The 13229-nt window shown below is 39.8% G+C and overlaps 3 protein-coding genes across 3 annotated transcripts; all 3 read left to right on the forward strand.

Moving 5' to 3' along the window:
• Positions 1–5378: 5378 nt before the first annotated feature.
• On the forward strand, positions 5379–5930 carry LOC143555320 (putative F-box protein At3g16210). The gene has a single exon (XM_077044890.1). The coding sequence runs from the start codon at positions 5379–5381 to the stop codon at positions 5928–5930; it is 552 nt and encodes a 183-aa protein (XP_076901005.1).
• A 5379-nt stretch (positions 5931–11309) lies between these two features.
• On the forward strand, positions 11310–11891 carry LOC143555321 (uncharacterized). The gene has a single exon (XM_077044891.1). The coding sequence runs from the start codon at positions 11310–11312 to the stop codon at positions 11889–11891; it is 582 nt and encodes a 193-aa protein (XP_076901006.1).
• Positions 11892–11912: 21 nt separating this feature from the next.
• LOC143555322 (uncharacterized) lies at positions 11913–12572 on the forward strand. The gene has a single exon (XM_077044893.1). It carries the CDS (start codon positions 11913–11915, stop codon positions 12570–12572), a length of 660 nt encoding a protein of 219 aa, XP_076901008.1.
• Positions 12573–13229: the final 657 nt, after the last annotated feature.

The following is a 13229-nucleotide window of genomic DNA, read 5'->3' on the forward strand; positions in this document are numbered from 1 at the left end:
CCAATTTGAGGGGTTTCAAATACCAGTTTGGAAGAACATGAACACGAGAGCCACAAGGATGAGCAAAGACAACGATCGAGCCATTTTCAAGTTGTTCTTCGATCTGTTGCGGTTGCTGTAGTGTTTATGTTGATCATTGGTATTTATAAACCGAATCAGCCATGAAAGGTGGCGGTGAGCGTTGACTTATAGAGACAATCTAGGATCAGGTTGGTTGCTTCCATGAACTGAAATTAGTAAACTAATGCATGATCCATCAACTTTAAGAAACGTGAGAGTAGCTTTAATTTGAATCATCACACCTTTTAAATTAATGTTAAACAGTAAAAAAAAATATGTTTCTTTTAATTTGTACGATTTGTCGATTGTATAAAACTAAATTCTCTCAAGCTACCATGTCTTCTTTTCTAGCATTTTCACAAAACCGATGATTAATTTGTATAAAATATAAACACAAGCAGTGGTTCATAACTAAGGCTCTTCGAAATTTTTGAATTTGTAAGTGCTTCATGTGACAAGTATTTCTATTCGTACACCTTTTTAAATTTGTTCTTCCAGCAAGCGAGTTTGCGCACTATATATAAGCGGCAAACTCAAAAATTTTTACACCCGCGTTGGTTTTCTTATACCAGAATGTCTCTTAACTTCCCGTCTGAATTTTTAGTTTTGGTAGGCTCGGGTCAAACGAATAATAAAATGTGTTATTTTAATCCTTAAAACTATGAGGTATAATAAAGTTTTGAAATCATAAAAAGGTAAGGCCTACAACATTTATATATTGATTTTCTTAAGTGAGGTGGTTAAAATGTATCAAAGTTGCTCTAATAAAAAGTGGTGAGAGAAATTGTTGTCGGCTTACTGCTTTTTTAAGGGAATAAAATCAAAGAGGTTTTGCTGGGGAAGAAAACAGATGAAATTACTACTTGTGGTTTGATAGATGTTCGATTGGCATTTACGGTAGGGTTTTTGTGATATTTACAGATATTATTTCTGTTGTATATTCATCGGTAAACGTCCCCAAACCGAAAATGCCTTAAAAACGTGACAGTAATCTTTTCGGAAATCATATCCTTTGAAGAAGCACGAGTTCGAACCAGGTTCGAATGGGTATTTCCACAAGGAGTGGTCACCGGAGTCTTGAATTTTGGCTTGTTGATTGTGCGAATGAGTAATTGCAAACAAACAATATAATCGAATGTGGGTGAAGGGTTGAAGCTCTAAGCTCAGCAAAGAGTTAACATCGCATTCATCAAGGTCTCTCCACGCATAAGGTGTAAGCACAAAGAGTGTATTGTATCAATGTGAGAGAGGAGATGCTTTACCGCTTGGATGAGAGCTCCTATTTACAGCCAAACGTGCCTACTAGTTGAGACCTATCTTTTAACCACGTGCTGAAGTCAGATTAGGCGGTCCCCTCTGTGATTGTCATAGTGGAGATCGTGGGTACCGTTTTGCGTGGGTCCCACCTCTTCGCACTATTGTCCTTGCACAGATCTACAGTGATGGTTCTGTGGTTACCGAGTGCATAGGTGTCACTACCTTGTTAGTGCCTTAATTTGCATAGCTCTGGTGCTTGCAGGTGTCCTGCCTTATTCCCTTGGGTGTGCATTCTTTTTGGACATATTAGTCTAGGGGATGCCCCTAGCCGGAGTTTTCCCCTTTTTCTCCTTTGCTACTTGTTTCGTGTCCAGATTTGGTACCATATATAACTCATCATCCTTGATTATCGACGGATTCTTCACCGGTAGTGAGTTCCCACCAAACTAACAAATATTTGGATTGTTGCAAGTTTTTTTGAAAAAAAATCAGTCTTCTTTGTTAATTACTGACTAATAATTGTCTGTCGCAATGTGCGGTCGGTGATACTCATTTGTTTAATGTTTGATTCTGTCGTTCGATCTCACAAGAGCCAAGAAAAACGAAGCTATAAATGCGAGATTACCAACCACCAACAATTTGCTAACGCCTAAAATTTGCTAACGCCTAAAATTTGCTAACAATTAGTACAAGAGCAAATACACGCCTCGACCGAAGGTGCGGCTCGCCTCGGAACCCTCACCTTCGGTCCACGCATGTCTTTTTGGACATCCAAATATTTTATATATTTTTTTATGTATATATTTATAAAAAGAATGTATTATAATTGGCTTGTGATCTCTTTTAAAATTATCTGGCCCATAAAAAATTTTTATTCACAAAATCATTGGATAAATATAGGTTATTGGGCCAAAACCAAAATAAGAAAATCAATAGTAAAAAAAAATATATAATAATCAACTAAAACAAGAAAGCGCTTGTCACACCCCGACTAGCACAATGCGGAAGCGTAAAACGGGAATGTAACAGACACCTCTGGTATCAACACATTGTTTATAAAGAAACATTACAAACTAATTTACAATATATTACATTTCTTTGTTCTATCATTGTTTTACCGTCTAGGTGATACAAACAAAACTAGTTTGTTAACTATACATTCTTACTACTATCGCCCTTGCTTCTATTCACATAGCATCAACCACACACCTCAGGCAAGTAACAGATCACCAAATCATTCCGATTTAGGTACACCTGAAAAGCAGTTTAAAACGGGTCAACTACTAGAGTTGGTGAGTTTCACGAGTTTCAAGAAAACAGTAATGAGTATTCACAAGTCAACGCTTGTAATCATGAAATAAGTATGTATGTAAATGATGTAATTATGCTAAGCTACAGTGAAGCCTTGACTGTATGTGCTGCGTGCATCCATTTCCCACGCTCCATCAACCACTGTGGCCCCTTTCCGCCTACAACATGCCCTCGTAGCTATGTCTAACACTACATAGCCTGTTTGTATAAATATGGTCATGTGCAAACGGCGCTATGTGACACGGCAACCAAGCCGATTCCGTTTGGGTTTGTCAAACCAATAGTATTATTCACAAGCCACCGGCTCGAAGTTAATCACTGTGATCGTGAGGACTTTCGTGTGTTAGCACTTAGATAATTCACATCAATACATGATTCAGGTATGTATATGTAATTAAACATGCTTTTCACCCCAAAAGTTCGTAAAACAGTTTAAAAGTGGGGTCATGAAACTCACGGTTTAGTAGATAATCAATACTGTATCAGCTCGTGGTGTGTTCGGTCTGCTATCAGTAGTTCCTATAATCAATATTATAATAATATTAATATTTTAATATTATTATAATCTTGATACTAAACTGGGCTGTATAGCTAATCTGGGTGTAGCCGGAATGCCCAGAAAGTGGCAATAGGCTTAGGTTGTGATGTTGTTCAATGCCTAATACTTAAAACTGAACTTGGCTCAGATTCCCGTTTTCCCAGCTGGGCCAAGTTGTTCGTTTACACGTTCAGAAAACAGTTATGGGAAAATAAGCTTGGGTAAATGTATTGGTTAACAAAATGATTAAGTTGTAAATAAATATCACATACTGGGGTCCCGGATTAGCCACGGGGCCCGTTTTCGTTTATTCAGTTTAATTTAAGAAGAAACACGCACAACCCATCCGGATTGTCCAGGTTTTCCATAGAAAAGTTCGTTTTTACTTAATTAGTCCAAAAATATGATTTTTGATCACTCTTGGTGTTTTGATATTCCCGCAGTTTCGTTAGTCGCGAACTTGCTAGTTTTTATAAAAACTGAATTTGTTTAATATTCAATTAGCATAATTAATTAACCGTTAATCATTAAATTATGAAAATTTAACCACTTATCAATTAAAATATATAGATTTTTATAAAAATATTTCTGAAATTAATTACTGATTTATTAATTTATAAAAATTCATTTTATTAGCTATATTTCGCCTGAAAATCGTCCGTTTACCCCAAACAATTTCCAAAAATTCCACAAAAATTCCTGAATACTCAAATTATGTCCCAAAACAACCTGTATCAATTACAGAATGTAAAAAGCTCGTGCGATATTCTTTTCGGCCCAAATTCGGCTATAAAAATTCACGCGAACGCAAATAAACAAAACACCTTTAAACTTCTCCAAATGATCCAAAAATTCATATGTGATCAAAATACATCAAATATGAGTTCCCAGAAAAATTTCATAATTTTTGAAGTATTTTAGATATTTTTCCCAAATAAATGTCCAAATTCGGTAATAAATTCGCCAATTATTCTCGGATGGTCGAAAAATTACCAAATTTGAACAGGGAGTCAATGACATGGTCCCTGATGTTCCTGAAAAATTTCAAGGCCTAACAAGATGCACATCACAACCTTAACCTAAACAGCCCGTAAGCGAGTGTTTCGGCATTACCTTAGCGGGTTTGGCTCGTTTCCGACTTTTCTCAAAGTTACATACTAGCCAAGTTTTTTTTTTAAAAAACATAAAATATGTGATGTTATATTGTTATATCCTCTTGGTATGTATTTGTGTTTGTTCAGGTAAAGGTTTTTATGACAAATGCTGAATTGAAGGGTCTAATCAAGTCGGCTGTTACAAGGAGTCAAGCTGACCAATTGAATGTTACCTTCCTACATCATTGTGCAATCAAGGCTCCATAAAATCAATTTTCTGTTATGAACAACCCATTAATATGCAATTCCCATTAATATGCAATTGGATGCTATTCAAAGATGGAAATCAATTGAACAGTTTGCAGTCACACCTTTCCTATAAGTATGTCCACTGTTTGCAGTCAAGCTCCACCCCCTTCCAACAATCTCACGAAAGCAGGTACGTTTTCATTCTCTCCTATTTCCTTTAAGTATATTCGGTTAAATTTCATGTATGATGTTGTTGATTTGAAATAAATATAGCCTCTGCTCAGCATAAGGTTTGATTGTTTTTTAGTTGCTAACCGAAAAATACTCGGCTCCAATGTTAGGTATTTCACTTTTAAATTGGGTAAAATTGTGGTTAATTGGTGGATAATTAGTTATAATTTTCATAGGTTTTCATTGTTGCCTTCATACTTTGATTCACTTTGTATGTGGTTGGATAAACAATATCTTAGGAAGCCGAGCGCTTTTTGTTGTAGTTATAGTGTTGCAATTTGCAGCATTTAGATGGGCAGTTTCAATGTCTTTGTACATAAGCTGTTACATAGTACTTCACTACTGCCTTCTCAAATAAAAAATTATTTCATGCATTATTTCAAAACTCATAACACATAATTTTCAGACAAAACAGACCTATTTTACATATTCATTGTCACCGTTTTTAGTAATTTTCTGATGTGATATTCAATCCCCTTGCTTTATTCGATATTTAAGTAACACTTACCATAGTAATTGGATATATTAAAATACACTTGGGGTTGTATTGTCACCAACCATTGTTACATTCCCTTTTGTTTCTCTTTTGTTGTTCATACGCTGCCTCTATGTGCACAGTTCTAGGGACCCATCCGACCATGCCTGACTTAACAGCAGAACTCATTGTCTTTTGCATACTGTCTTGCCTCTCGGCAAAGGATGTTGCTACCTGTAAGAGCGTGTGCAAGCAATGGCATGCTCTACTATCAACACCTGAGTTTCAAACGACTCGCTGCTCCCGTTCGTCGCTTCCAGATAATCAACGAACATTGTTAGCTCGTGATTTTGAATGCGCCATTTATAGAATGGACTTCCAAACTGTTGACTATGTGCTAGACAGTATCATACCATACCCATTCGGACAGAACACTACAAACGTAGCTATACTAGGGCATTTGGATGGTTTGCTATGTGTTTGTTTATGCGACACCAAAGAGTTGTTCCTTTGGAACCCGACGACTGCTGCATACAAATGTTTAGCCACTACTAATGGCCAAGGGTTGTATGAAGACATTGCAGATGCGGTTGGCTTTTACAGTGTCCCGTTTAACGACTACAACGTACTACATGTAAATCGAGCATCCGGCGTCCTTTCAGCCCATATTTACTCTAGGCATTCCGGAAGATGGAGAAACTTACACTTCCAATGAGATAATGAATACGAAAGCGCGATTACTATTGGTCACCTGGAACTGTATGTGGCAACAACTTGACAACTGGAATACGCAAAGCGCGATTACTATCAGTGTGGGTAAACATTACACACTACATGACAACTGGAAGGTGGTTTGTTATGAGTGGGGCAAGGAAGCTTTATGAATTCCCGGATGAGATCAACCCCTTAACCCGTTTCTACCCAGTGAGTTGGTTTCGCGGACATATCGGAGCGGTGTTTGTTCATACAATTGTCTCACCAGCTATTTGATTTGCATCTGTTGCTTCTTGTCAGTGGGTTGTCACGTAATTTTATTAGGCTATCAATGTTTTGCTTCCACACACTGGCCTGAAAACATGTTACCATGAAACATATGTCATCTCTTTAATGTTACTTTGATTTAATAAACATGATATTGATAAATCTTTACCGTCATCGAGTGACTGCAATGCCACGTGACAGTATACTATGACACTATATTCAAACGATAAAACCATAAATGACAAACAAGATAATAAGCATATATGGAATTTATTACTATTTTATTGGCCTGTAATCATTTTACTCCGCCTTTCTGCCACAAACTTTATCAACACTTCCTAATTTGTCATTACTGAAATTGCATTAGGTTGCTGCATTTGATTAGACGCAAAACACGCTATGTTATATTTGATGTTTTCACATACTTATACCTTTTGACAGATGTTCAATTGATAGTTTTAAATGCCATTATGAGATTGAACTTCAAGCCTTGATATACATGGTTTTTATATTGTAAAAAAAGAGATTAGGTAAAAATTTAAGGATACTAATATTACTTCGTTCGGTGCTTCACGTTTCTTTTTCCATACTATCCTATTAAAAGCATGATTCTCATGTGTATTGGTGCACCACTTTGAAGTTTATCAATATCGTTGAATATTTGTAATTTCGTAGGTTTTATAAAACTTCACCATCAGCGGCAAAAAAAGGACTACGATCCAGATCAGGACACACGGAACCACTCAAAATGAGTAGCCGGTATAAAAGAGATAACCCTGACCCAAACCGTGCACGTGAGTTACGTAGTCAGCGTAACAAGAGATATCATGCTTCACTTAGGTTGAGGAACCAATTGTGCCCCACCGGAGTAGGCGAAACAAGCGGACCATCAACGCCTCTGGTTACTCCAAGCCAAATGGATGCCCCCCCCCACCAGAACAACAAGGTTGGTACTTCCCTAAACAACAACCGCTATAATCACTTTATGCTATCGACGATATTGCTAACCACACCAAATTACTTAGGCGACCAGCAAACAACACAACCACTTCAGTGTCAGCAGCAATGTGTTACTCATGAACCACGAGAAGAATCTGTTACCTACACCACCCATCCAGCCACCTACCCTGGCAATGCAACTACTGATGCACTGCCAACATCTGCCACATCTAACACTCTGAATCCACTCCAATCGGCAGCTATTGGAGAAGGTTGTTTTCCCGTACATACAATAAACTTACCCAGATCTAACTTTTAACTCACTTTACAGGGATTGAAAACAGTGACCCGTACAACTTTGTGTATGACGGTGTATCCGCAGCCCATCGTCTACTAAAGGACCGAACTCCTTGCAGCCATTGTGGCGCGAAGCTTCTACAGTTTGAGTTCCCAACATTTTGTTGCATGAATGGGAAAACGTTGTTGGCAGAAACGTTGATACCACCTGAACTACACACGTTATTCACCTCCCAAGATGACATTGGCAAGGTTTGTAGGGAAAACATCCGGGCTTACAACACAAACTTTGCTTTCGCATCAATGGGCGTGTCGTTGGATGAGACGGTGAACAACATGAGAGCCGGTGTGTACACCTTCCGTGCACATAAGGGGATATACCACCACGTTGACCAAATGGTTTCTCGTGATGGAACACCCAGGTACTTACAGTTGTATTTCTATGACCCTGACACGGAGCTTCGTCATCGGCTGGAATGGCCAAATCTGGATCGCACAATCACGGAAATGCTAATTGATGTGTTGTAAAACACACGTATTTTCCGCACGTTTTATCTACGTATTATATTATATTTTATATGTTTTAACTCGTTTTAGATAGGTTTTACATACATTTATTAATCTTTTAGGTTTTGGGTAAAAGAAAGAAGAAAACCGGGACTTTTCGAGCTTTCTACGAGCCTTTTTATGCATACAAGTTCAAGACAAAGCTCAAGGCCCGACCCGTATGCATCATGGAGGCCCAAGACCATATTATATTATATTATATAAAAAATAAAAAAAACCCTAGAGCAGCTGGAAGAGGGCCGATCGCAGCAGGGACAGCAAGGGAGAGAGGAGAAAAAGTTTTTTTCGGCTAGGGTTTTTATCGTGTGACGGCTAGGGAAGGAAGAAGACACAAGAACCAAGTCTCGGGGACGTTTCTCATCAGTTTTAGCAGCCAAGAACAGCCCGGAATTCATCCATATCCTTTCTTTTCATAACATTGTTCATCATCTTTTTATACTTGTTCAATTGATTACTAGTTTTGCGATTGATTGAAAGATTGAAGTGTTTATGAGTAGGATTGATTGTTGAATGATTTTTGAGATGATTGGTATGAGTTTTATGGTATTTTTATTGAATGATAGCTGCTGTCCAAAAAGTATGAGAGGCTAATCTTGTTAGTTCTACCTAGGAATGATGATTATTGTTAGTGTTTGATAGGTTTTATGGATTGTTTGATTGATAGACTTGAATTGCTATTGTAAAGTTTGATTTAGACATGAAATAGGTTGTGTTTAAGGGCTGGAAATTCTAGTGATTAATTGCATAAACCCCGTGTGTTGATTGATTAGTTTTGTGTTGATTGATCGATGCATTGTTTGATTCTAGACTTTGTGTTTAGGGTTTGTTTGCGGTAGGAACAACCGTAGGGTTTTGTTGCGGGATTAATTGGATTAAGTACATCGGTTAAACACCTTCCTTGAGACCGAGAGGTGATAGGAAGTTAGGGTTGTCTCATTGCCTTTGCATGCTAGAATAAGGATTGCGCGAGAGCGAGTTCGTTTCTTGTCAGGTTTAGGTGTTTTGAGCGACTAGTTGATCTATTTTGGTTTAAGTTGAATTGTTCCTCTATCCTTGGTTGTGTAGTATTCATTGCCATTAGGGTCGAGTGTTGGTGAAACCGAGAGGTGATCCTTCATTAGAACACGTTAGCAATTGTTTCCCGGTTTGGTCGTTTTAGACGATTTTGAGTAGTTTAGGCTTGTTGAGTGAGACCGAAAGGTAATCCAGTGAGCCCGAGCGATCCTTAGTCGTGTCATCTTTAGGAACCGGTGTCTATATATCATTCAATCCGTTAGCTTGTTAGGCCTACAATTTGATTCAGACCTAGGTAGACGTTTTTCTCCACCCGAAGTCAACTCAGTTAGTTTTCTGTTAAGTTTTCTATTTTTGGTAAGTTTTATTAGTTAATCCAGTTAGTTCAGTTAAGTTAAAAGAATTCAAAAATCAATATAATTACTATTCTAAGGTAGGTCTTGTCTAGGGTTAGTGATATTTAGCGTTCTGACGTGTCCACGTGTTCGATACTCGGACTTCCTAAGTCTATACTACTTGCGATCGGTACACTTGCCGGTTGTGTGTGGTTTTAGGATTTTTGTTTTAATATTAAAGCTTAGTTGTGAGGTTCATATTTATAGGGTTATTAGACACACATCACTAACACGTGCCCTTTCCGCGAATCCATACGCCCTTACTTTTCGAAGGCTCTCAGAGTTGGGCCCCCTTGACAATTACAGGGTCACTTTAAATGCTTCAATAGAGCTGGACTAGCGTGTTTACAACCGTACCACGACATCAGAGGTTGCTGGTATTTGGGTAGAAGGAAATGATGACATAACAGCGTTTAACAGAAGCATTGTCGTCTACGACAGGTCTGACTACAAATAGCAAATTCAACCTCACTTCGGTTGCTACGACCCACTGTCGTACCCCCTATTCTTCCCAAATGGAGAGTCGGGATGGTATCCACGCATACCCCGTCATGGAATGGCCCTTACGGAAACACCCACCAATGTCGGGCACCTGTATGATGACACAGAAGGTACACGAATATCCTCACACACCCGCACACAACGAAACATGTATCACTTATAAAATACCATATACTTACTTTTTACATTCCGTTACGCAGAAACACCAGAAAACGGCAATAGGAACACTGTTACTATGAGAGAAGACTACTCCTACAAATTCCAGATCCGTCCAGTTGAAAATGCCATCATGCTCGGCGGCAGATTGACGTAACAGTTTACAGTGGACGTATACATCAAATTGGAGACGTAATGTTTACAATTCTGTCAACACAACCAAACACGAATAAGAGCCAATTTGTACCAAGGAATTGTTGATTGCGTCAATGTTGGGGACGTGCGCCCAACACAGGTTGGCAAGCGAATTGTGCTACCCGCGTCTTTCATCGGTGGACCTCGAGACATGCGTCGCAGGTACCTCGACGCAATGACATTGGTACAAGACGACGGAAAACCTGATATTTTCCTCACCATGACATGTAACCCACACTGGCCAGAAATATGCGACAACTTAAAGCCAGGACAGACAGCCCAAGATCGTCCAGACCTCGTTTCCCGTGTGTTTCGTGCTTAACTCGAGGATCTTAAAGAACAACTTTTCAAAAAACACGTCTTTGGTGCAATCAAGGACCACGTCCACGTAATCGAATTCCAAAAACATGGCCTGCCGCATGCACATTTTCTACTTGTAATTTACCCACACCACAAAATCCATACCCCGGACCAATATGACACATTTGTCTGTGCCGAAATCCCTGACCCACAAACGCATCCAGTCTTACATAAGCTTGTGGTAGCACATATGATGCATGGACCCTATGGCCACCTAAAACCAACCAGCCACTGCATGGAATGTGAGAAGGTACCTAAAACAATTTAATGAAAATACAACCAAAGGGGAAGACGCGTATCCATTGTATAGAAGAAGGAACACGGGGATGCAAGTACAAGTTAGAAACAGCACGCTAGACAATAGATGGGTTGTCCCATATAATCCAAAACTCCTGATGATGTTCAACTCCCATATGAATGTTGAAATCTGCTCAAGTATCAAATCAGTTAAATACCTATACAAATACGTCTACAAGGGACACGACAAGCAAGTTAAACAAATAGACCCAGATGCCCGTGACGTTGTGATCAATGAAATCAAACGCTATCAAGACGCTCGGTACATCTCGACCCCCGAAGCATTGTGGCATACATTTTCCTTCCCTCTTTCCCAAATCCACCCACCAGTTTTAGCGTTACAATTACACCTCCCAAATAATCACATGGTCAGGTTTACTAACAATGACAAAATGTCAGACGTTGTAGCACGAGAGAGGGAGAAGAAAACAATTCTCACGGCCTTTTTTGAGAAAAACCAAACGGACACGTCGTCCAGGGCCTATTTGTACAGAGATTTCCCAAAGTTCTTCACATGGAATGGTAGATTGGGGCGTTGGAATCAATGTACAAGAAAGACACAAAGAGGACGAATTGTCTCAGCAAACCCTGCAGAAGGCGAACGCTACTACTTGAGGCTGCTTCTTACGCATGTTCGGGGCCCTACCTCATTCGATGACCTTCGCACTGTTAACGGTGTTCAACACACAACATTTCGCAAAGCGGTTCTTGAAATGGGATTAATCGATGACGACACAACTCTGTCACAGTGCCTAGCAGAAGCGGCTGGTTTCAACTTTCCAAAGGCCCTACGACGATTATTTGCAATCATTTTGAAATTCTGCCGGCCAGGAGATGTCCGTCAACTATGGACGACCCACTATGACAATTTGTCTGAAGACCATCGCCGAAACTCCCAAAACAACTCTCACATTCAGGATATGATTCTAAACGAAATTGGTAACTTCTTGCATTCAATGGGGAAAACACTGTAACAGTACGACCTACCACGCATTATGCATCTAATGAACTTCCAAACAACCGTACAACATGAAATACAAGAAGAGTACATTATAGTTTTAGACCCGTCGCACCTTCAGGCACAACACTCCTTAAACTCATACCAGAAATACATATTCGACAAAATTATGAGTCACGTCAATAGTGATATGCCTGGGGTATACTTCGTCGATGGGCCTGGTGGAACTGGGAAAACTTTCTTATATAAGGCATTGCTAGCCGAAGTTCGCTCACGCGGCCTACTGGCACTTGCGACAGCCTCCTCGGGCGTCGCAGCAAATAACATGCCAGGCGGAAGAACGGCACATTCAAGATTCAACATCCCAATACACTTAGATACCAACTCCACATGTAACATACCAATGCAAACTGGGACCGTTGCGCTAATTAGGTTAGCTAGACTAATCATTTGGGATGAGGCGTCCAATGCCAACCGACAAGGGATAGAAGCAGTACACTGCACAATGCAAGACATTATGGGTAGCACCCTCCCATTCGGTGGAAAATTAATGCTAATGGGTGGTGATTTCAGACAGGTGTTACCCATCGTTATGCGTGCCACTAGAGCACAGATCGTAAACGCTAGCTTCCGAATGTCGCCTTTGTGGTCTTCAACAGAGAAACTTCGTCTTTCTATAAAATATGAGGGCACTTAGTGATCAATGGTTTTCAGAATTCCTTTTACGAGTCGGAGACGGAACTGAGGAAACCGCGAATGACAACTTTATCAAAATCCCCGATGCCATGACCGTACCATTCACCACAAATGATAATTCTATAAGAGACCTAATCAACATCACTGAAACACCTCAAGTCTACTGATGACTCCCTGTACTTTATTGATACCATCATGGAGCATGTTGGTGAGTTTTTCAGCGAGATCTGTGGAGGATCTTCCTCCAAAACTCAGATTCTCGATAGGGACATTTCGGAGATTGAGATGGTTGCCATGACCGACCAGTCAACGGAAGATGACGCCGAGTCACATCACCCTGAGTCTGAAGTGTCTTCTGAGATCGTACGTGACGATCCGATGGACCAACCTTCTGTCGAGAGCCCCCCTCCTTCCTTAGAGCTTAAGGATTTACCCGCCCATTTGGGGTACGCGTTTTTGGATGCGGAGAGGAAATTGCCGGTTATTGTCGCATCTGCTTTGACGGAGGTCGAGAGAGAGAGATTGTTGAAGGTGCTTCGGGAGCACAAGGAGGCCATTGCATGGAAGATTATCGACATCAAGGGTATCAACCCTTCGTTTTGCACACATAAAATCCTCATGGAGGATAATTATAGGACTGTCGTTCAGCCGTAGCGGC

This window comes from Bidens hawaiensis, unplaced genomic scaffold (assembly GCF_021521415.1).
Source record: "Bidens hawaiensis isolate Kalapana, Puna unplaced genomic scaffold, B.hawaiensis_p1.1 tig00018044_1, whole genome shotgun sequence".
Taxonomy (NCBI): domain Eukaryota; kingdom Viridiplantae; phylum Streptophyta; class Magnoliopsida; order Asterales; family Asteraceae; genus Bidens; species Bidens hawaiensis.

Coding starts and splice junctions, on each gene's coding strand:
- LOC143555322 (XM_077044893.1), top strand. CDS start 11,913: ATGCATCTAATGAACTTCCAAACAACCGTACAACATGAAATACAAGAA.
- LOC143555320 (XM_077044890.1), top strand. CDS start 5,379: ATGCCTGACTTAACAGCAGAACTCATTGTCTTTTGCATACTGTCTTGC.
- LOC143555321 (XM_077044891.1), top strand. CDS start 11,310: ATGTCAGACGTTGTAGCACGAGAGAGGGAGAAGAAAACAATTCTCACG.